The sequence below is a fragment of the Falco naumanni genome, chromosome 8 (genome assembly GCF_017639655.2).
Source record: "Falco naumanni isolate bFalNau1 chromosome 8, bFalNau1.pat, whole genome shotgun sequence".
NCBI classification, from domain to species: Eukaryota; Metazoa; Chordata; class Aves; order Falconiformes; family Falconidae; genus Falco; species Falco naumanni.
Window position 1 is genome coordinate 29,545,175 of NC_054061.1, and position 22,777 is coordinate 29,567,951.

At 37.5% G+C, this 22,777-nt stretch overlaps 1 protein-coding gene across 10 annotated transcripts in view; it reads left to right on the forward strand.

Moving 5' to 3' along the window:
• ZRANB3 (zinc finger RANBP2-type containing 3) overlaps window positions 1-22,371 on the forward strand; it is a 51,512-nt gene extending 29,141 nt beyond the window's left edge. For 6 of the 10 annotated variants that reach the window (XM_040603203.1, XM_040603204.1, XM_040603205.1 and 3 more), the window contains 17 exons: window positions 971-1,202; window positions 3,330-3,415; window positions 5,858-6,029; window positions 6,415-6,543; window positions 7,980-8,099; window positions 8,818-8,937; window positions 9,462-9,641; window positions 11,093-11,245; window positions 11,897-12,365; window positions 13,386-13,589; window positions 14,104-14,192; window positions 15,336-15,437; window positions 16,603-16,745; window positions 18,205-18,348; window positions 19,222-19,618; window positions 20,855-20,986; window positions 21,532-22,371. In XM_040603203.1, the coding sequence (XP_040459137.1) occupies window positions 971-1,202; window positions 3,330-3,415; window positions 5,858-6,029; window positions 6,415-6,543; window positions 7,980-8,099; window positions 8,818-8,937; window positions 9,462-9,641; window positions 11,093-11,245; window positions 11,897-12,365; window positions 13,386-13,589; window positions 14,104-14,192; window positions 15,336-15,437; window positions 16,603-16,745; window positions 18,205-18,348; window positions 19,222-19,618; window positions 20,855-20,986; window positions 21,532-21,630 (2,971 nt within the window). In that variant the 3' untranslated portion in view covers window positions 21,631-22,371. The remainder of the gene's footprint in view (window positions 1-970; window positions 1,203-3,329; window positions 3,416-5,857; window positions 6,030-6,414; window positions 6,544-7,979; window positions 8,100-8,817; window positions 8,938-9,461; window positions 9,642-11,092; window positions 11,246-11,896; window positions 12,366-13,385; window positions 13,590-14,103; window positions 14,193-15,335; window positions 15,438-16,602; window positions 16,746-18,204; window positions 18,349-19,221; window positions 19,619-20,854; window positions 20,987-21,531) is intronic. The other 4 variants (XM_040603212.1, XM_040603207.1, XM_040603206.1 and 1 more) reach the window with 4 other exon arrangements.
• The last annotated feature ends 406 nt before the right edge of the window (window positions 22,372-22,777 follow it).

The window sequence follows — 22,777 nt, forward strand, 5'->3', positions numbered from 1 at the left end:
TCCAGAAGCATGAATGTGCACATCCCCATACTTTCTTTCTCTTAAATACTGAAGGAAGCTTCAACTTAGCGGTTGTTGGTTGTTTTTATCTGTTGCTACTGGAGAACAAATAAAGACAGACTACAGCAGAGCGGTCGTGTTGGACAGACGGATAGACCAGCTATGACTCTCATTCTGGTGACTTGTCTAACAACTTTAAGAGTTCCTGTGCTTCTCAAAGGCTCCTGAAGGGCCACAGTGCTCTCTAGTGATTTTAAAATCAATTTGTGCCTCTGGCCTATATATGTCTTTAAATTTAATTGTAAAAAGTTCCTTTCCAATTAAGTACCAGGTTTTCATCTTGTGCATTGTTAATTCCCTGCTTCCAGTTTTTTGTTTTCTTTATATTATGTTTGAGGAAAAAAGCTGGATATATAGCTCTGATACAAATCTTTTTTTCAGGTGGTGAGGTTCAGCCTGGACTGTACTTTTTTTACAGTACCCAAATACTCAGAGACAGTATAGTTAGTCATCTTAGTCTGCTGGTGAGGTAACTCTTAGTACACAGAGCAGTGATAGCTTGTATAGAGACATTATTACCTCAGCTGTTTGAGTGCTGTTTACAGAGCATGCTCACAGATCTGACTTGTGTGGGTAACTTTTTATCCAGAAGGTGGATTTTTCCCCTGTGATACTCCTGCAAAGGAGCATAAGTTGAAGCAATGCAACCAGATAAATTAACTTCCTTTTTAAATGCAGTGTGTCTTTGGAAAATGGTTATGAAATGTGTGTGATTTATGAATGTGAGCTGCTAGAATGTTTTAAACATCAAAACCTGTTATTATTAGCCTGACAGCCCACTAATTAATCAATCCAAAAGGCGTCATGCTCACTTGCTCAAAAAAATAATTCTTTTGGTATAATTAGTTTGCTATATTAATTTTCGTACAATAAAAATTCACTGAGAAAACTTCTGAATTTTCTCTTTTAGGAGAATATCAACCAGCAAAGTAACGATTCTGGGATATGGCCTGTTAACTTCTGATGCACAGACTTTAGTAGACACTTTGTACAGGCAGAACTTTAAGGTAGTTGTGATTGACGAATCACACTATATGAAATCCAGAAATGCGACCCGCAGCAAGATTTTGTTGCCAATTGTGCAGAAAGCTCTTAGAGCTATTCTTCTTACTGGAACTCCTGCTTTAGGAAGACCTGAAGAGGTATTTGACATATTGTGTTCTGTTTTCATTTTCTGTAAGGATGGTATCAGTAATAAATGAAGAATTTTGTAGTTTTATTGAATGTATATAATTACATTTATTAATTAGGAACCACAAGTAGTAAGAAACAAAAACAATGTCTTTGAGTTGATTATGTCGATGTTTTACAAACTTGTTTCAAACTCATGTTCAGGTGACTTGAGACAATGTTTCTTACAAGAAAATAATCTCTCATGTGACAGACTGACTGTTGGGGGAAATAGAAAATGAAGGAGCCTCAGTAAAGAACTATTTGTTTGTACTGCATAGGAGAGTCCTTGGTAGACAAGAACTTGCACGTAATCTTACACTTCATCATCTAATACAGGAAGTCCTTTGTTTATTGCTGATCTTTTGAATATTGTGTTCTTGCATAAGTGTTGTATTGCATAAGTGGAAAAAATATATCCTGTGCTTGTTGCAGTCCAGAAAGACAAATTTTCCTTTGAAGGAATTTCAAATTGTGGAATTGGGGAGGAACAGAGAGGAAACCAAAAACCACTTGGTTTTTTTACTGAACTCAAGAAAACTGCTTTTATTTATCAAATGTAGAAATAAATGGAATGTAAGAGCTGATTTATATCCAGGGAATTTATAAGGGTTATATAAGTAATACCTTACGCTTTACAGTTTCTTGTTGTGTAAATAGAACTTATACCCAAACCCTTTGAATAATTTAATTTTTTCAGAGAAGTTATAACTTGAGAAGAATATCTACTGTATGAAAAAGGGCTTGGTGTATTATAAATGTTTACTCAAAACTTTAAAATAAATATTTGTATCTATGGGTGTGGATCATTATGAAACTTCCTGCTCATGTACCAAAGACATTGCAACCAACCCTGGAAGAAGAATTGAAGTTAGAAAGCATTATACTTTCATACAGTGCATTGATACCAAGACCAGTAAGCAACAATGCTAAAGGTCTTCAAAGGAAATTCCATACAGACTGTCCTTGATCACAGTAATGGGGTTAAAATTCATGAACAAATGGAAAATAATTTGAGACATTTTTGTAGTGATACCAAGTTCTGCCATGGCTTATGAGGCAGAGTGTAGAAAGCATTACATCTCTTTAATCAGTTTGTGTCAGAAGCTTTCTGTGAAGTCTTTAAATGGGATATGTATAGAAAAGGAAAACAGTTACTCATTTATATTTATGTACATTTACAGCAAATAATTACAGGCCTTTCTTGTTTAGCCTAGATCTGTGTCAAAATACAGCATTTCACTTGGGCAATTAAATTGCTTTTGGTTTTGGGTTGGTTTTTGTTAATGCTGCTTTTGAGTTCTCTGACTGCTGTCTTGAAAGAAGCCTGTGAAGAATAAAATTAGGCTGTAGTAATTCTCGGGAGAGGTCACTAACATGAGATTAGGTAATAGGAAAGCTTAAAAGTGGCAGCAGTGATGTACAGTAGACTTAAATGCATTTCCCTGCTATCCTCTTAGGAGACAGCCTTTGATATTACTCCTTGTCTCTGTGCTGCCCCTGCTACCCCTAAACGCTGCATCTTGAATCTAGTAGTGATCTTGGAATCCGGGAGTTTTTGACAGTAAAACAGCTTGTGAAGCAAGATTCCTTCTGGCTAAGCTTGTCTAAACTGGTATTTACCTCCTGCTACTCAGCTGAGAAGAAAGGTGTGAAATTTCTGGTCTGCATTGACATTGTCTATTTTCTGAAATAAAGCCTAAGGATTAGCAGGTTTTTCATGTATTTTAAGCATCAGACTATTCATGGAATACCTGCAGTGGAGCTTTGTAGAAGCCCATGTACCGAGCAAATGACAAAAATTGTATTTTTAGGAATAACATCTTCTCATCTGTGTGTTCTTACTCAGTGTAAATCTTTTCCAAGTCATCAGCAGTGTCATGTTGTTCAGGGTGCTCTGTTCTTTGAGGCCCTCCTACAACTGTCCTGTCTCAAGACAAGTGCATGCTTCTATGGAATGTCTTTTCCATGTGTGCCAAGCTGTGTATTTTTTTGTGCAACTGTTGAATGTAAACTTAATACAATAATTCTATAATTATTATTTCTGAATAGTGTTATGTTTGCAAGCAATTTTTCACTATTGTTATTTTTTTATACAGCTTTTCATGCAGATTGAGGCACTGTTTCCAGGAAGACTTGGAACTTGGAGTCAATATGCCAAAAAATACTGCGATGCTCGTGTCAGGTATTACTGTGCTTGCTTATTTATTTTCCTATGAGTGTCTTTGATTTTCTCATGTGAAGTGAGAGAATCAGTAAGTGGTACTTCTATTGCTGTATGTAAGTACGTCTTGCTTGGAAACCCAGGGTCAGATGCAGTCTCCTCCATCAAAGAAGGTTGGGAAAAAGATTAAATTGACAGGAGACTCTATTTGAGGACAAAATTGGAAGCTATTAAAGTTTGAAATAAAGTTTAAGTGCCATCATTCTGTTCAGTAAAATGAAATTTACTGTCGTTAATGTGAAATGTATAGGGTTTACCTTTAAAGCTGGAGTTCCAGCTACAGCTGAAACTTGGGAGTTTCTGACTGTATTATGGGACCCGCTCTTTATGCTATCCCTCCATACCTGGGTGGAAAAAAAGTCCAATACTTGTTTCTATATTTTAAAGATGGACTAAGTAAAAGAGGAAAAAAGTCCTTGTGTAATCCTCTTTGAGGGACTGAATATAGGCATTGTAAATTCTTGTCCGCCACCTTGCCCTCCAATTTGCTAGGTAACATTGCTCATTACACATGTTTTCACACATGTGCCTAATGAATTTTAACCCATTTTTTTATGCCTTGCATCTTTCATGAATTTGCATGTTTCATGAAGTTGTTAACTTAAGGATGATTCATTTCCCTCTGAATTGCTTCCTTAAGTTTAGTTTAATTATTGTTTTCTCTAGCTATATTAAAACAGAGGGAGTAGAAGCAGCTCTGATTTAAAATGCTCAATTTAACTCATCTCAATCTATATTACAATCTGGAATGAAAGAAATTGTGGGAAGGGAAGAATCTTTGAAAAAAATTTTTAGCTAAAAAATTTCTTAGCTCCAACTTTGCATATATTTGAAACAATGGATTTTGTCAGCTAAATTGGCTAGCATTTAGATTTAATTTTTACAGTAATAATTACATGGTTTCATATAACTTGGTTTTCTCCCACCATCATACGCATTTTATCAGCATTTAACTTCAAATAACATGGAAGAGTGCTGTCTTAATTTTCAGACAGAGAAATGCTATTTTTTCCGTGGTGTTTTGACTGAATGCATCTGTAATTTTCACACCACAAGTGTGCGTGGGTACAGCATGGTTAGCTACTCAATCATAGATGATTATCTTATTTTTGGAATACCATAAATGTAATAAAAATCAAGTTCAGGGTTTGGCAAGCTTTCAATAAATAACTTAGTCTTCATGACTTGGCTGAAACAAAACATCCTGTGGTAATAAACTCAATAGGATTTTTTTATGCAGCACTTACTGTGAAAACGTTGTGGGGTTTTTTTACTGAGGTGTTCATAGACACCTGTTTCTAAAGATGAAGCCCAAAGTATTTTTGTGAGGTTTTGCCTACCATTTCTTTTGTCCTCAATGCTCAAGCGGGAGGGAGGAAACCTTTCTAAGGACAGCTATATAAATAAACCAAGGAAGGGATATGAGGGAAAGGTGTTGCTGCCTTCCATCTACATAGCATTTGGACTGCGTTATGCCAATACTTCACCAGCATAGAAGCGAGCCAACTAGAACACTCTTGATAAGCTCAGTAAGGCTTCACCTTCTCTAAATGATGTATTGTGGGTTTTTTTGTAAAAAAACCAAAACAAAACAACAACAAAAAAAGGTTACCAGGAAAATTGCATGCTTGCAACATACTCTCCTGGCCTTGGAAAATGTTACCTGGGCTTTTCTCCAAAGACAGCAAAATCTGTCATGCTCTTTATTTTGTTATCTCTTGGCAATGTTGACAGAGAAAAGCTGCTGTTCCTGCTGCAATGCTTCCTTAAAAACCACAAAGTAAAGAACAAGGAAGACTAAGTTAATAACTGCTTTCTCTTTTTGACCTTTAGCTTTTAAACCTTGAACCTACTTCCTCTATTTAACCTTGCTCATTCAATAATATTACATTTAACGACGGTACCTTAAGCTTTAAATCCTGTCTCTGACTGTAACTAGGAGGGAATTCTTGGGGAGGGAAACAAAGGAATATTAATGGTGATATTTGCAGCTTTCATGATAGCTTCCCTGTCGCTTGTTTCCCCCTATAATATAATAAAGAGCATTCTCATGGTGGTATATTCTTCTCACTAGTCCACTGAAACAAGAGTTATTACACCTGAAAATTTTGCTTCCTGTGGAAAGGGAAATGTAGCTGGGATGAGAGAGAAGACTATGCATCTGGTGGGTAGTAATGCCTGCAGGCATTGGTATCAGCTGAGAAGCTGAAACAGCTTTGACCTTAGCGTTGGAAGGAATCACACAGGAAGCAATCATCTCTGGTGTAAACAGGAAAGCCAAGTGGTGTTATCCAGCACGCTTTTGTATCTAATAGTGTGCTTTAAAATTAATTATGTACTGAAGGTTTCCATTGAATTTGGAAGAGCTAGTTTTTACTGTCGGTGTTGATTTTTCATTTTCAGGTTTTTTGGTAAAAGAGCTCATTGGGACTGTAGAGGAGCTTCAAATTTAGAAGAACTACATCAACTTTTAAGTGAGATAATGATCAGAAGACTGAAGAATGATGTTCTAACTCAGTTGCCTCCCAAAGTTAGGCAGCGTATTCCATTTGACCTCCCACAAGCTGCAGCTAAGGTAAATTTTCCACTTTTGCTAAAAGCGTATTTGTTAGTAATATCTATGTATTCATATGTATGCATTTATATTATATGTAGTTACAAAGAAAGTGCGAATATATAGCGTAGCATCTCTGTTATTCTTTCTAAAATATAACATGAAGAACATGAATATACCTATTTTTTGGCATCAAATAATGATAAAATTTGCTCTAATTTTGGTACGATCTTCTTCCTTCCTGTCTTGCTTTCCCTTAGATTTTGAACCCTAGTTACTTTTAGCCAAATTTGACAGTGTTCTCAAAATTACTCAGTTCCTAAACATTTCATGCTTGAAATGTAGATGTTGAGCTAGAACACACTTTGTACTATGTATCTAACAACTGTTCTCTTCTGCCAATTAGAACTTGAATACCATTTTTGCAGAGTGGGAGAAATTAATGAGAAATCTGAATTCAGATGCCACGGAAACCCAATTTTCTCAAGTCATGTGTCTAATCACACGCATGTATAAAGAAACAGCCATTGCCAAGGTAAGCATGGAAGTCTTTTCTTAGTATATTTAAAATATGCAGTGTGGTTTTCAACTTAATAAAATTAGTTGTATTGGCCTGAATTCTACATGAGGTTGGTTTGTTTTGTAATTGCAACGTGGAGAAACACTCTCTTTTTCCCTGTCTGTTTGTGGAATAGGCTGAACCCCATTACAATGACCTGAGCTAAGTGCTAAAACTGTGACTGATTAGATGTCTGCTAAGCCGGCTGAGACTGTCCAGCCAGAGTCTCCCAAAAGCACTAAGTGCATCTTACAGACTTTAGGGATATACTGGAGCAGGTACTTCAGGGCCATACCTGTGTGTCAGCAGCTGCTGCAGCTGACCCAGGACGGTGCTGACACGGCCCTTAGGCAGACTGCGTTCTGTCAGTACTGGGTCTCACGGATAAATGTGGACAAACAACAAGCCTTTCTAGCTGGTCTCTTTCTGTTTTATCAGATAGGACCCTGTGTTCTCTACTTCCTCCTATAGTACTGTAGCTTAAGATGTAAGGAAAAACAAGTTAATGACCATAATGTTTTACATGCCCACTTCTTACCCTGTTATCTGGCTTAATTATGGTAACCTATTTTTAGAAGAGGATAGAAAAAAAAGCTCTGCAGGCTGCTGGAGCAGTAAGAGTTGAGACTCTGACTCCTTCACATTTTTTTCCTCCTTCTCTTAAAAATATCACCGTAGTTCTGTTTCTTACCCACTTCTCTAGTTTCTTCCCTCTGGTAATCCATTTTCAAACAGGAAGCTGAAACATGAAAAAGACATCTGAGGACTGATGCAATGGGTATTGCATTAACCATTGATCACTGATAAATGTTGTTATTAATTGTCATCATTGCTTGAACAGTTTTTGTAAAAGATACTGAAAATTATATTTGATACAAAAGAATTCTATGAAAATTTAAATAGAGTAATACTTCAGGATTATGGTATCATGAAAGTATCGAAATTATTCTTTCAGTTTTGATAGATTGCTTTATGTGGGTGCAGATACAGAAGTTCTAATTAAACAATACCTTGTCCATTTGAAGTATATTTGGGCAGAAATCAGTTTTGTAGTTTTTTAAATATGGCTTAAAATGCCAGATAATGATGTTGTTACTAAAAGGGGTTTTATCTGCATCATAATCTGGAAGAAGTGCAATGTAATGATGTGACCTTTTGAGGATAAATGTGGGGGTTTTGTCTGAAGGAATGAGATGGGTTTCTCAAAGACATAAAGTTGTGATATTTTTTCAAACAAAATTGATTTGAATATTTTATACTTAGCAATGGCAGTGTTTGGTAAAATATTAAATGGATAACAAAAAGTATGGAAACTTACCTTTTAGTATTACATGAAGTTAAAAGACATGAAAATAAGAACTGTCTTTTTGAATATTTTTTACATCTAACAAAAGCTCATTCTCTTACTCTAGGCAGGAGCAGTAAAGGACTACATCAAAATGATGCTTGAAAATGACAAACTGAAGTTTCTAGTTTTTGCTCATCACTTAAGCATGCTTCAAGCCTGTACAGAGGCAGTTATTGAAAATAAGGTAATGATTTAACAAATGTGCACACAAATTTAACTCCATGCTTTACAAATATGTATGAGCTGTGTTTGAATTCAGCAGAACTGCCTTTGTGTACAGGAATTTATGGATTTTAAGTATATGCAGATCAGTGCAACTGGATTAAAAGGGATAGTGTGTTTTTGAAGAACTGTTTTGTATTTAAGGGTGAAGTAGACACTCTTATCTGGTATGATACTATTATTGAATCAGTGTTGTAGACAGCTGTTTCCCAAGTTTTTCTACCAATATGTTTCTAACTACTTTTTTAAACTTAATTTACAGAACATTATTTCACCTGAATGTTTAATTCAAAGCAGTAAAAGTTTTTGCAAACAGCCTTTGTATTATTTTGATCATGGACTCTCAACCATGGTGCTAACTTTGCTATTTTATATTGTTATGATTTTGCACATGCTTGGAATTTCAATAAATCCTGTCAGGGAAACTACAGATTCTTCTCTGGAGTATTCCATTTTAAGATCCCATATTTGTTCTGAGTTCTCCTTTTGTAAATGGTGAAAACCAAGTCTACACTTATCTCTAGATAGATGCTTCACTGTAAATCAGAGGGCAAATGGGTACTGATGTATCCCTCTCACCATGAAGGAATAGAACAGATGTTTACTGGGGGACAGAGGGTGGTTGGGTGCAAAAATGGGCACTGATAATGTCATTTTCTCTCTATTACGATACATTATAGGTTCGCTACATACGAATAGACGGAAGTGTTCCTTCGTCAGAAAGAATACATCTTGTTAATCAGTTTCAGAAGGATCCTGATACCCGGGTTGCTATTTTAAGTATTCAGGCAGCTGGTCAGGTAGGACAAAAAAAGAAAATATATGAAATAAGAAACCTAAAGAATATAGGTACTAAAGTCATTGGTGACTGAAGTGATGTACTGAAGGCAATCTATCTTCATGCAGTATGTCTTTTGTAGACTCATGTATTCATTTTTTTGCACTAATAATGTTAATCGTTTTAAACCTCTATTGAAATGACTTGAGCAAAATCAAGATAAGCATCATCATCTCATTCTTGAATAATTACTAAAACTCCATTTCTCTAAAAGTACAAGATTAATAAGAAAATAAATGTTTACTTTCGTAACAAAAAGCAGTATATGGTCTTTGCACAGTATTAAAGTATTTTTTGAATCTTACTTACATCTGTCTGAGGCCCAAGGAAGAAATTGGTGTAATAGGCCCATCTGCTATCAAAGTGGTTCCTCTTATTTCCATGTAAAAATGTCCTGTACAGCCTTTAGCTTTCTTTTGCTTTAGGTATTCAGTTTTTCATGTGTGGTATCTTTCTTTCTAAAATGCATCTACTTGTTTTGTTTAGGGTTTAACTTTCACTGCTGCTACTCATGTTGTGTTTGCTGAATTATATTGGGATCCAGGCCATATTAAGCAAGCAGAAGACAGGGCACACCGAATTGGGCAGTGCAGTTCTGTGAACATTCACTTCCTTATTGCAAAAGGAACAATGGATACTCTTATGTGGGCAATGCTGAATCGCAAGGTACGTGTGGAATAGAACCAAATAATCAAGAACTTGCTGTAGTTCAGACAGAAATTAAATGCGTGTGCCAAGTAACATGCTTGCTTATCTGGAGCACTGTCTGGCTATAAGACAGATTGATACAGCTAGAATTGCTTGTCATCAGAATGTCCGTGTTTGTTCTGAACTAGTCTTTTTTAGCTTTTTGCTTTACATTTCAGATCGAAAGGTAAATAAGGTAGTTTTTGCCAAGATGGATAGGATGGTTCACATTTATAGGAGAATGTTGGTTTATCTTCTAGCTTTTTTTCTGGTTGTTCCATTTACAATTTTAAGGTTTTCTGGTCACTCATAACAGATCAAGTTTGTGGGGTTTTTTAATCGGGTTAATGTTGTGCCTTAACTAAACTTCATTTCTGAGAAGCAGAAGCATTCTCAAATAATTCTGTAAGACTCAAGATTACTGTAATCTAATCTTCTCGTTGCCATTTTCAAGTGTTACCCAGTCCTCATTAAGAAGAATAGTTCCATTCTGCTTGCTTTCCTTACTTGAATGATCTTTGAGAGTTCAAAGGACTAAGAAAAATAATTTGCCTGTCTTACTTTTGTCACCTTTTTGTAGCCTTTGACACCATTCATTAGTGTCTTGTTTTGATAACTGACTTGTGTTAGTGTTCAGCTCTTGTTTTCTGACGTTTCCAGAAGTGCCAACATGAAGAATAACTGCCTTTTAAACTCTAGTTGTCAGAATCATTTGAGATTCTCGTTACAGAGGACTCAATCTGATACAAATGCTGACTTAAGGTGGTTGTTCCTGCATTTGGCTACCCCTGTGCTGTAGTGGTTCAGTTGATTGTGTCTGTACAGTTACTGTATTGAGAAACTGGTAACCATTTTTTTTTCCCCTGATACTTTCCTCTCCTGCTGAAAAGTAGTCACAGCTTAAAGAATCTAGGTACTGCAAACTGTATTTGACGTTCATTTGGGGAATGAAGTTCTGTGTTCTAATTCCTGTAGGTACCTCTGAAAAAATCTGTCAGTCTGGGATGTTGAAGTCTCCTTAAACATGGCACAGATAGGTCTCAGTAATCCATCAACAATTTGCCTTACAAGTTCTGTCACTAAACTGCTTCTTTGAATTAATTCAGCTGTTGCTTGCCTGCACATGCCGAGCAAAATGTGTTAAGACTGTAAGAGATGTACACAATTTATATATTCTCTTTTACCTTCAATAAATACTGACATTTTGTATACGATTTCACAAGTCGTGGTGTGCTAAATACTTACTGTTATTCTTGCAGAAATGGATGCTGGGAGAGAAATATTTTTAATCACTTAAGTTTGTTTCAATTACTACAGTTTCTTACTTAGCTAATGCTGAATTAAGTTTACAAGGGAGGCAAAGTTAGCAAATTAAATTTGTTCCAACACATGAATTCCTTGGAAACTTTATGCAATTTGTCTTTCTGTAGTCCAGAGTTACAGGCAGCACCTTGAATGGCAGGAAAGAGAAAATGCAAGCTGAAGAAGGTGACAAAGAGAAATGGGATTTTTTGAGTTTTGCTGAGACCTGGACCCCAAATGAAAGTCTAGAAGATCCCAAAAATGAACTTTTATTTACACATGTAAGGCTCAAAATTAGGTTTTCCTGTTTCCTTTCATTAAAAAAAAATGTATAGCCATTGTTTGCTTAAGCTTTCTATGTACTGCAGAATTTACTAATGGAGAAACACTAAGTGGGAAAAAGTAATGTAAATTATGATTTTAAAGTTAGGTGAAGTTGGGAAAAGTGCTCTGCTGGGTATAAATGTCATCTGCAGGCTTCCAAGGGGCCCTTATGTTATGTTTAGGTGACTGACCCACCTCAGAGTCAGATATGACCAAGTAATTTCTGTTAAAATTAAATATTTATCAATTGTACTGAATTTAATTGGCTGTTACTTTAAAAACAATGTTTAAAAGCTTTTCCTTATAATAGGCGTGATCAAAAAGAGGCATACAGCATAACAGTTCTGTGTGTTTGTTTTCTGATAGTGGTGTTTCAGAATTTTCATGAGAATATTGAAGAGAATTTTTACAAAACAGAAGAGGAATGTTGAATTGCTTTTTCTGCTAGCTGTTTTTTCTTTAAGGAAGATCTCTTTTGTTTCCCACTCCAAAGCAGAAATAGCTTCTTGTATTAGAGAGTAATATCAATGGAGAAAAATCATTATTTAAACAGCTTCTGTTGCAGTAATTACTAAGTGGGGTTTACATATTTCTTTCCTCTTTCCTAGTTTGAAAAGGAAAGACAGCATGACATACGTTCTTTCTTTTCCCCAAAATCCTCCACTGAGAAGAAACGCAAAGTATTTTCTGGTGATGAGTCATTACATAATGATTCAGAGTTTTCTGAAGTCACAAAAGAGGAGGGTGCAGAGAAAAGCAATGAAAACCTGGATTCCTCAAGAATAAGTGATGTGGGTACAGTTTGTCATGAAAGTACCTACGAACCTGAAGCTAAAAGAGCAAGAAGCAGAAGTGGATCTACTCCAGTCAACTCCAGTAAGAAAAAGACAGAATCTTTGACTGGCAAAAGGCCCTCTTTGCTTTCAGAACAAAACAATGAAGTCCTTCCTTGCAGCTCAAATACTTCAAGCAAAAGTAAATCTTTATTGGAAGTTTGGCACTGTAGTGTTTGCACTTACAGTAATAATGAATTGGTCCCTTACTGTGAAATGTGCAATTGTCCTCAGAGCAGTAGTGGTAAGTAATATGTAGTGCAGAGAGAACCATGCATTTTTCATCTCATTTGTGATTAGTTTCAGAAAATAAAGTATTTTTAAATATATGACTATACAGAAATCCAGACAAAATATGAAGAATGATGTCTTTACATGTGCAGATACGAATTAAGTGATCCTTCTTACTTTTGCTTTCCCCAAGGATCTTTTATGTGAGTCTAATTTGAAACAAATAGAAAATTCACGTAGATGTTAACAGGATATAAATTCTGTAAGGAAGAATATATGCTCAGCTTTCTTTGCAGCAAATGTAGCTTTCCTTTTCTTTGAGGTTTGAGGTTATTCTGAATTCAATTAAATGGCAAACTTTTCCTTTCAAAACTAAATGATGTGGTATAGATGCTTTATTAACTTGTTATTGTATATTTTGTCATGAGAGACGTTACCCAGAAAATACGGTATTTCTTGCTCCAACAGGTCAGAGTAGATGTCTTCGATTAAATAAATTTAATAAATCTGGAAACTTAATAACACATTTTTATAAATCCGTCCTCATATTTGCCATTTCAGTTGCAAAGGAAAGAGTAAGGTTCTCTTTTTTTTTTTTTTTTTTTTTTTTTTTTTTTTTTCTTTTGGTTTTGTTTTTTTAAATATATTTTATTTACATCTCTGTGCTTGTTTTCAAGTAAGAACAACTTCTGAATTTCACAGGTATAGATCAATTCTGGAAACCTGTGTGTTTATGGTATGCAATAACTGTATATAATATAGAATTGCTAATGGCAGGATTTATTGCATATATTTTGACATTAAGCTGAGTGCATGGAATTTCAGAAATGGAAAACTTTTTTTCCATGTGTTTATAGCTAACTTTAATATTAGAATAATAAGTTTCCTAAGAGGTTGCACCATAATAATATTAGAGAATAAAATGAAGTTTTTGTATTTCAATTGCACAGTCCTGTCTCCAGATGTGTATTCATTAGGTACCTGTTTGTACAGGTAGCATAAATAATCACTTCTCTTGTTTCTTTGTTTATAGTTGAGAGAAATTGTGAAGCTCCCACAAGCCAAACTGAGGAAGATATGTCAAAGGGCTCCAGAAGCAATCAGGAGAAAGCAGAGTGCAATGCTGAAGATAGAAGAGAAGATTTTGGGGGAATGGTGACCCAGCAATCTGTTGAAATCTGTGAACAAGAAACTGTCAAAATTGAAAATGAAGAAAGTGAAAGAAAGTGTGGAGAAGGTAAAGTGGGACTCCTGCGAAAGAGTTATTACATCCTATTTCAAAACTCTATTAAATGCCTCTGGCATGGAAAATAACTTTTAAATAAAAACCTACACATAGACAGAAGTAGATACACTAGCATGTGACTTTATTGTTTGAGCCTGGGATGTTTATTGAATTTTGATGATGGATAAACCTGGCTTTTCTGTACAACTCCTGAAGCCATACAGGGTTTTTGGCTGACTTAAGAACTATGTCAAACTCGCAGCTCTGAACCTGTATAGTTTTATTAAAACTTAGAATGGCATTTACTTGTGTTCAGGATAGCCACGGGCAAAACAGATGATAATTAATTCAGGAGAAACAAAAAAAATACACAAATATTTTAATAGCTTGCTGCTTGGGCTGTATATCTTATTATGTTGTTCTGGAATTAGATACATGTGTAATACTATTTTTAATGGCTGAGTAGACTGAATGAAATGAATGACGAAAAACACTTTAATGTCAACATTTTTTCTCTTTGTATGAGATGTAGATAAATTGGACACGTTCCACGTATATGACAGGCTTATGTTCTGTGCAAGCAGGAATACTGACAGAATTCACCTTTATACGAAGGTAAACCTGAAAATATGCATGCATTTATATCCTTAGATACATAATTTTTAATGCTTGGCTTACGAAATGGGACTGCTACATTAGATATATGCTCAGATCATCTGTTAGAAATGAAGGTGATAGTTGTTCAAGATTCCTGCATGGATCTGCAGTGGTTCGGGGAGTACAGAAACCAGCAGTTGGTAGTTTTCTGGATCGTTTTTCAAGAGGGAGTCAGGACTTTGCAATTCCTTCTTTTAAGGGATAGAAAAGTTCACTGAGAAAGGTTTCTTCGAAGCTACTGTAAGAGTCAGTGTATTCAGGTGCAACTGCAAAGCATCTTAAATAACTGAGGGCAAGTCATTGAAATAATACATTTCAATTAGGCTGATACAGCGGGGAAAAAGCAAAAAATGAGTGTCCTCTTCTATCTGAAAACATCTTTAATATGCTTAAAGTGTACACTGCTTCCTAGCTTCACACATTTTATTCAAAGACAAAGATGCATTTTGGATGGTATTTGGGCAACTGTATGGGTTGGTTTTGGCTTGGATAAGAGTTTCATTGTGCCAGATACTGCGCAAAATCTTCCTGCTGGATGGTGAGACACCAGGGGGTTCTGCTTTGATTCTCTCTCTTGAATGTTTGTGAATTGTCAGTAAGTTCCTGGGTCAGATATACCCACTGGGACAACTTGTTCCTTAAAAATTAAGTGGAGGAGAACTTGATCAAACATTTTTTTTTAAAAAAAACAAAGTTTACTATACAATGCTCTATCTAAAATTCTGATTTTAAATTGCAATGAATGACATTTTCCAATCCACAAACATTCATTTCCCTTGGAAATTCAGTCAAGAGGTTGATAATTTCTGTTTCTTAATTTAAGGCAGTTTGTGTGTCTGAACTATCTGAAAATGAAAAAAATAGCAGATATATTCAAGGGTTAAATTTTCATGCTCTTTACTTTTAGGTATATTAACATTAATCATATTTCTTGCATCTGTGCTGTTATCATGCATCTGTGGCTTATTGTTTGTTTCTGGAAAAATCTTACCTTGGGGGACTAAATTTAGTAGGAAGGGAGGGTAACTTGCTTGAAACAGATAATTTTTTTTCTAAATTGTGCTGCACTACATCTCTAAACAAAACTGTTTCCTTGTCTAGGATGGTGAACCACTAAATCATAATTTCATTCCATTGGACATACAGCTGGATAACTGGGAGGATTTACCAGAGGCTTTCCAGCATAAACAAAATCGTTCATTGGTAAGAACAAATTCTACTGGCATAGTAATACAATATTTAATACAGAGGGCTTTGGCTTATGTTTTTTTTAAAAAATTGCAGAACACTTATAGGTCTTGGGATCTAGGCACAGTTTCATCAATGCACGCAGATCTTCTAAATGTTGATGAGAATATTAATTATGCAGTCTGTTACTTTGGCAAATTATCATGCCTCCTGTTAACATTTCAGTAGATGGAATCAACCAGGCATCATTTAATTTCTCACTTACAGGATTAGTAACTAACATTCATAAGTCAACAAAATAGCTTTTTAAAGGTTATGAATTAAATGGGACACGTTATGAACGTGCTAGATTATGTCAGAGCCGCAGTTCCGAGCAGGCCTGCAGTCTCATTTCTTCCTTTGGTCTTCTAACAATTTTCAAAGCAGCATGGGGCACAGCTCCACCGAGATGTGTAGCTTCCGTTAATTGCGTAATAAAGATCACATTCATAATGGTGTTTGAGACGAACATTAACACTGTAAACCCAAAGTACTCAAGGACAGACATAAAGAATTTAAATTGGATGTGCTGTATTATCTGCTGAACGTAGTTTTGTTAGCTGTTCTCTCCATTTAAAGAGAAAGGTCATTTGGAAAAGCAGTTTCTACAGTTTCTTAATTTAGTGTTATGCATGTATCAGAAGGTTAGAGGAAAGCAGAAAAATTGTCCGTAAACACAATTGTAAATGTGGTTCAAGTACTGGAAGCAAACTTGCTTTTTCGGAGAGACCAGCTGCAACAGCAGGATGACTGCTGTAAGCAGAAAGCTCCTTTGCACCTCTGGTTTTCCCACCAGCAAAGTCTTGCTTACACAAGAAATGTTTACCAGAGGCTTTTTCAAGAAACCTTTCTCCTATGGCTACACCTTAGATTAGTAAAGGCTGTTTCTGGCCTTATTTTCTACCTTCTGGATCAACACATGTAGCAAAACCGTTCTTGTAGTCAATGCCAAAGCTGCCAGAGTTCTTGAGCAGGGTGGGGGGTTGCAGCTTGTGGGAAAACTGCCTTGAAGGGACCATCTCTGATCACACCGGCTGTTGTCATCCAGTTTGGAATGTATTAATTCATAGCGCTCTTGTACTGTGATCAGAGGGTTCTGTGTACTGTCTGTCGTGCTGCTGACAATAGCATTCTTTGCCAGATACTGAGGTTTGTGAAAGAGTGGAGTCATCTAACAGCGATGAAACAGAAGATTGTCAGAAAAAGTGGTCAGATATTTTGGAGTCCTATTCAAGCTGCAGAGGAGCTGTCTAAAAAGCAGTCAGTGGTCAGCAGCACAAAAAGGTATGTGGCTTTTAATTCTGCTTCCTTTTTACTAATTGCTGCAGGAAGTTTGATATATTAAGGGAATTTCAGTGGAATGATACTGAGACTAAGCTGGTCGTTTGATAATTGCTTGTTGCGTAGTGACAAACATGGGCAACCGCGCATGTCAGTCAGCCTGTTGGAATGGAAGTGCTGCTTCCCTGTCCGGCACCGCTGCATTCAGCGGCTGTTCAGGCTTTGCTGCACTGCATGTTTAAACACCTGGAACTTGCCAAAGAATTTTGAGGAAAAATTCTGACCTCAGGGACTCAACAGAAAAGTAAGGTCAAAGTATCTTGGTTTTTTCCCCACCTGGAAGCAGAAATAAATCATTAGTGGCCATCAGTGATATAGTGGGGTATTCATAATTTACAGCATACTCGTCTTTTCTGATAGTAATTTTTTTTTTCTTTAAACAGTTCTGTTCTCTGTGGATGACACTTCTCAAAACTATTGTTTTTCTTGCTGGGTGCCACTGAAAAGAGCTAGTGTTTAATCCTGGCTAAAATCTAAAATTACCTCTTTTCCACTTTCTTTCCTTTTTGTGATGCACTGCCTTGCGTGACAGACATTTGTAGCTTCGGTGCTGTCATTGCTCTCCACAAAACTTCTCATGTGTCCAGGTTAACTCACCACGGTGCCTCTGCAAACTATCTAAAACCTTTTTATTCCTTTCAGTCCCTAGTGTTAAATTCTCCAGGGTGAGTGACTCTTTGGCTGTAGATAAGAATTCAAACATAGAGTTTGTAATTCCAGTAATAAAGAAGCAGCAGGTAGTAGGAGTTTCTCAACCTGATTGTTGTTCCTGTTGCCTGATCGTATCATTCCATAAAATGTAGGAAAGATCTAACTGAACCGGGTTAGAAAACTTACGGCAACCTACAGTGGCCTTCTAAGGTAGCGTATAGGGTTTGGTGAATGTATATTACGTACAGAGATACACTTGTGAGAAGTTGTCTGAATAGTGGTTTTTGGAAGCATGATCAGAGTGAAACAATTGAAAAGCCTTACTGAAAAGCAGTGGTGGTTGGTATGTTTGCACATTAAAATGAAGTGAGCTCACACGTAACTGCAAGGAGTCCTCCAGTGCTCGGAAAGGTTCCTGGTTTGTCTGGAATGTCAGTGACGCTTCACCTGATGGAACAAAGCGCTTTCAGATTTTGCTGTCAGGCAGTATCAAATTGCTCTCATTTTTTAATAGTTACATACAAAACAACTTGACTGCTTGCTGGCTAGAGCTGAATCTGGTTTTAGAAAAAGGTGTCTTATTTAATATGGAAGTATTATGGTGAAGGATGCTTTCTCAGACTTGAAACTCATTTCTCTTCCAGGAGATGAGGAACATTTCAAGACAATATGCTGTACCAATCAGAGTGAATATTCTTTGAGGGAGACTGTTCCCTTTGTAGGATATTGACAGCATTTTTAATTATTTTAGGTACGTGACCAAGGAGGATGTAGCAGCAGCCTCACTTAACAAAGCTAGCAGCAGTGGGGGCAGCGTCCGCCTCATCTCAAAAGAAAGCAGAGTTTGTCTGAAGAATGAAAATGCTTCTATTGAACAGTTGGGTCATTCCACAAAGTAAGTTTATTAATGCAATAAGGTGATTAAGCTTTTTCTGCACAGATTTTTTTAAGATAGTAGAATTATTTGGTATGAGTGTTTACCTTGGTGAAGTACAGTGTTTAGATAAGAAACTTACTGTAGTGCTAATAAGCTGTGGTTTACTCTTGTAACAGTTTAGATTACATCTGTTGTCTGCTGATATAGCTGGTAATTAACTGTCAGATTAAAATGAAACAAGAAAATAGTTATACAATTCAGTTAAGGAAAAAAGACTGTTAGCTCAGGCCTTCTTGTGAGGTCAACAGTAAATTAGGGGCACAAAATTTTCTTGTATTTTGCCTCAAAATTTAGAAAGAGGGAGAAAAGAACATTAAAATTCTAGACATAAAATGCCCTTTTAAAATAACGTATTAAACTGGCAGTGTGGATCCTGCCCGGAGGTAAGCCTGTTTGGAGTAGGGAACCAATAGGCAACCATGAAGGTTGCATGAGGAAGTCAGGATGCTTCCTTTGACTGTTAATTCTGTTAAAGAGGGAGCTGAAATGTTTCACATTTATATGTCTACATGCCCAGGAGAAACCACCGTTTTATAAATACAGCATTATTTCAGCTAATAATTAGGTGTGCACTTGTAAATGTAGTAAGATGTGCAAAAGAAGAATTTTTAACATGGTGGTGTTAGATTGTCAAATTTTGCTGGAATGGAAATGTAAACCAAGTAGATGATTTGCCCTGTGCAGGTATCAATCTGAGCAAGATACTATTTCAACTAAAATTTGTATTTCAGAGCATAAAAGGTAGCTAATGGAAATAGTGTGTAAAAAAAACCTACTGCATTGTGTTGCTGAATACCTCCTTTATGAAGAGCTGTCCTTTGTTTTCTGAAGCAGGTTGCATTCAGAAAACCGAAGAGGTCCATCAGCTCTGCATTCAGAGCAGACTGAAGCTGAAGGCTCCTCCCTACCCAAAGGCTATTTGCAAGCCTTGGACAGCCAAGGGAACCCCCTCTGTCTGCGCTGTCAACAGCCAACAGCTCAGCTTGAGCCGGGCTGCCAGAGCCAGGCTTGGGACATGCGATTCTGCTCTCATGCCTGCCAGGAGGACTTCTTGATTCGCTCTAGTCAGAGCTACCTGCGGACTAAAGTGTTTGAAATTGAACACGGTGTTTGCCAGTTTTGCAATCAAAATGCCCAGGAGCTCTACCTCAGCATCAGAGATGCACCCAAGAGTGAGCGTAAGAAACTTCTGGAGAGTTCTTGGATGTCTCACCTTCCACTTGGGCAGGTAATTGTACTGGGGGTTAAGCCATAACAGCTAATCTGTGTATTCCTGTAGCAGACAGTTCAGAGAAAGCCAAAATGTTCTTATAGATTTAAGATAGAAGGTTAACATAGTGCCAACGACAGAATAAGAAAAAACAAATCCTTAAAAAAAAAACAAAAACCAACGAACACCAAAGCCAAACAAAAGAAATAGAGAAGTCTCAATATCTTTTGCACACTTCTCATCTTTAAGTCATAGGCATGAGACTTCAGATTCCTTAGGAATGGATGTAGCCTTAGCAGTACTAAGTTATTCCTACTTTGCAGAATGTTTGGTAGGAGCTTAACAAAAGCCAGTTGTCACAGCTTCTCTTGGTCTCCTCCCAAAATGCGTTACAAAGTACCACCATTCTTCCATCACTGTGACTGCTGCTTCGCTCACTTGAAGGCAATGCAGCAGGGAGGGAGAAGTCCCTACATAAAATGGTGGGTTTATTCAGAAACTAACGTATTTTCTGCTGCAAAACTGAAATCCTGCTTCAGAAGCAACTGGTTCTAAATTGTGTGAATTAATTCTGCAGACAGCTGTTGAACCCCATTGCAGAATTAAAAAAAGAAGGTTAATTTACCATCACTGGTCATATGTATGAGATCTGCTTTGTTGCTTGCAGCTTTTGAAAATATCTAAAACATTTAAAACACTGAGATGGGAAGTCTTGTGGATTGGGGTATCTGACAGCCTTCTACGTGAACACAGCTCCGTGCTCAGTTACAATCTTCAGCTTTTTGAAAGCTGATGCAGGGCTTTGTCACCTAAGGTTTCTCAGTGCTTGCCATTACAGTTACACTGACTTGATCAGAAACTTAACAGACCTAGATAGTCTTTAATTTTTGTGATGGGACTATAGCTACTGGACCCTTTATATTTGTGTGTATTTAATAGCAGCACTTGACAAAATGGCATTGAGGATACCTTACTGTACCAACCTTTCATTCTGTCTGCCCTTGGCCCACTGCAGAGTGCTTCAGCATGCTGCAGGCCAGGTGAAACATGCCAGCTAAAAGTACGGTTGTTCACTTGTCCAGTAGGAGTAACAAAAAAAAAAAAAGCTAAAAACCTACAGCTTACTTCCTCTTGATGAAAACTCTTAAGTAGCTACTTCCCTGAATTATTTTCTCATGACAGCAGAACATCAGGACATACGTGCAGTGCAGAAGTATCTGACGTTTCCAATGTCATGTCCTCTGTTTCCGGCAGCTGAATGACATTATAACAAACCCGACAGAAGGCCAGTTCTGGCAGGTGGATCACATCAAGCCCGTTTACAGTGGAGGAGGACAGTGCTCCCTGGAGAACCTTCAGACGCTGTGTACAGCCTGCCACCGAGAGGTCAGTCCAGTGCCGCCACCACCCCTCGCCCCCTCACAGGGAAACCTCTAGAATGGGCAGCTGGGCAGGATTTATCACAAGTATTTTGGGCGCTCCAGGAGGTAATGCAGCCTCGGCCCTGGGCTCAGAGCAGGTTCCTCAGCACCACCCTGTGCTGCCCCGCAGCCTCTAGCCCCAGGCAGCGCCTGCCCCCCCCCCCCCCCCGCGGGTGAGCCCGGTGGGAATGCCCTGAGCAGGGGGAGCAGGGCGCTGCTGCCCCCCCTTCCTCCTGCCTCTTCTGGCAGTGCCAGGCTGTCATCCAGCTCCTCAGCCCTGCTGCCTCCAGCTGAACAACCCCTGTGCTCTCAGCCTCTCCATCCCGTACAGCCAAGGTGTCGAGGTAGCTCCTCAGGATTGGGGAAGATGTCACCTTAAACGTTTGCATTTCATTATGCTGTCTTCTGCAGAATTAGACTGAAGTTTAACTGCGGGCTCAGGCTTTCCATGGCACACGCTGTTGCCAAGTAACACCGCTTCCTGACCAGACCTACCTTTCTCTGTTGCAGAGAACTGCCAAACAGGCCAAGGAGAGAAGCCAGCTGAAGAGACGTTCTTTAGCAACCAAGTACGGCTGTGATATCACAAAATTTTTTGTGAAGATGTAAAATATATTGCTACATTCTAACGCAGAAACCGCTATAGCTACACAGTGTTCCTCATGCACGGATTTCAAATAACAGCTTTGTAGTCAATCATGGTGTCAGTAGAGGGAAGAAAATATGGAATTAAACCCAAGGAATCATTTATAATGCTGATTGTAAAAGGGCCTTTGGTAAGTGCGTACAAGCTACTGGATCGTGATTATGTTTTTATGACACTGCAGTTTAAAGCTAAATTTCTGTGTGTAACCTTAATTGCAATTTGGAAGCATTGCTATTTTCTTATTACAGTGTAGTTACAGCTGCAGGAATTTGACAAAGTTCTGTTGAAATTTTTCTTGGTGTTACAGAGCTCAGGGCCCCTACAGGACAGGAAGATATCTTAGTTTAAAATACTTTCTTTGTTCACGTATCAAAGTTGCTGCAGAAGATAGAGGCTCTGATATCTATTATGACAGAAATAGCAAGAGCTGAGGGATTAGTCTCAGAAAACAGCCTTACACGCCTCTGATCTGCTGTGAAAGGCCCGCTGTTGGCATTGGTGACTTGTCAGACTCTGGCACTGCGAATTAATGTCTATTGAATTCTGGGTTTACTTAAACCAGCTTGTATTAAAAACTTAATTGGTAATATTTGTTGTTCCTTACCATAAATATCTCTAAGGTAGCTTCTGGGAAATGCTAGTCGCTTTCTCCTTAGAGAGCTTGCAGAGATGCTGATTACTTCAAATAAACACGTTTCTTTCCATGCTTTGTCTGTCTCTCCCTGACCCCAGGAATGCCATAAAGCAGTACTAAGTTCATAAAGCACACCTGTATGCTATGTGTCATCTTTGGAAAGTCCACAGCTGCCCTTTTCAAGTATATCTAGTTAAAACAAGGATAACCCGGAAAGCTTTTCAGCTTACGAGAAAAATTCTTCAAGTTCTAAACATTCTTTTTCTCAGTTAACAATGTAAGACAAGGTGGTGGTGTGAGTGCACCATTTTCTGCAGAGTCAAACTAACTGGACTTATCCAGCAAAGACACCTTTGGGTACCTACCTGACAAAACCATGACACGATGTTTGTGTTCTCTAAGGATGATCAGAGGAGTCATCGCTTCAGCAGTTTAAAAGATCAAGTAAGAACAGCCTGATAAGCAAGTGAGGGGTT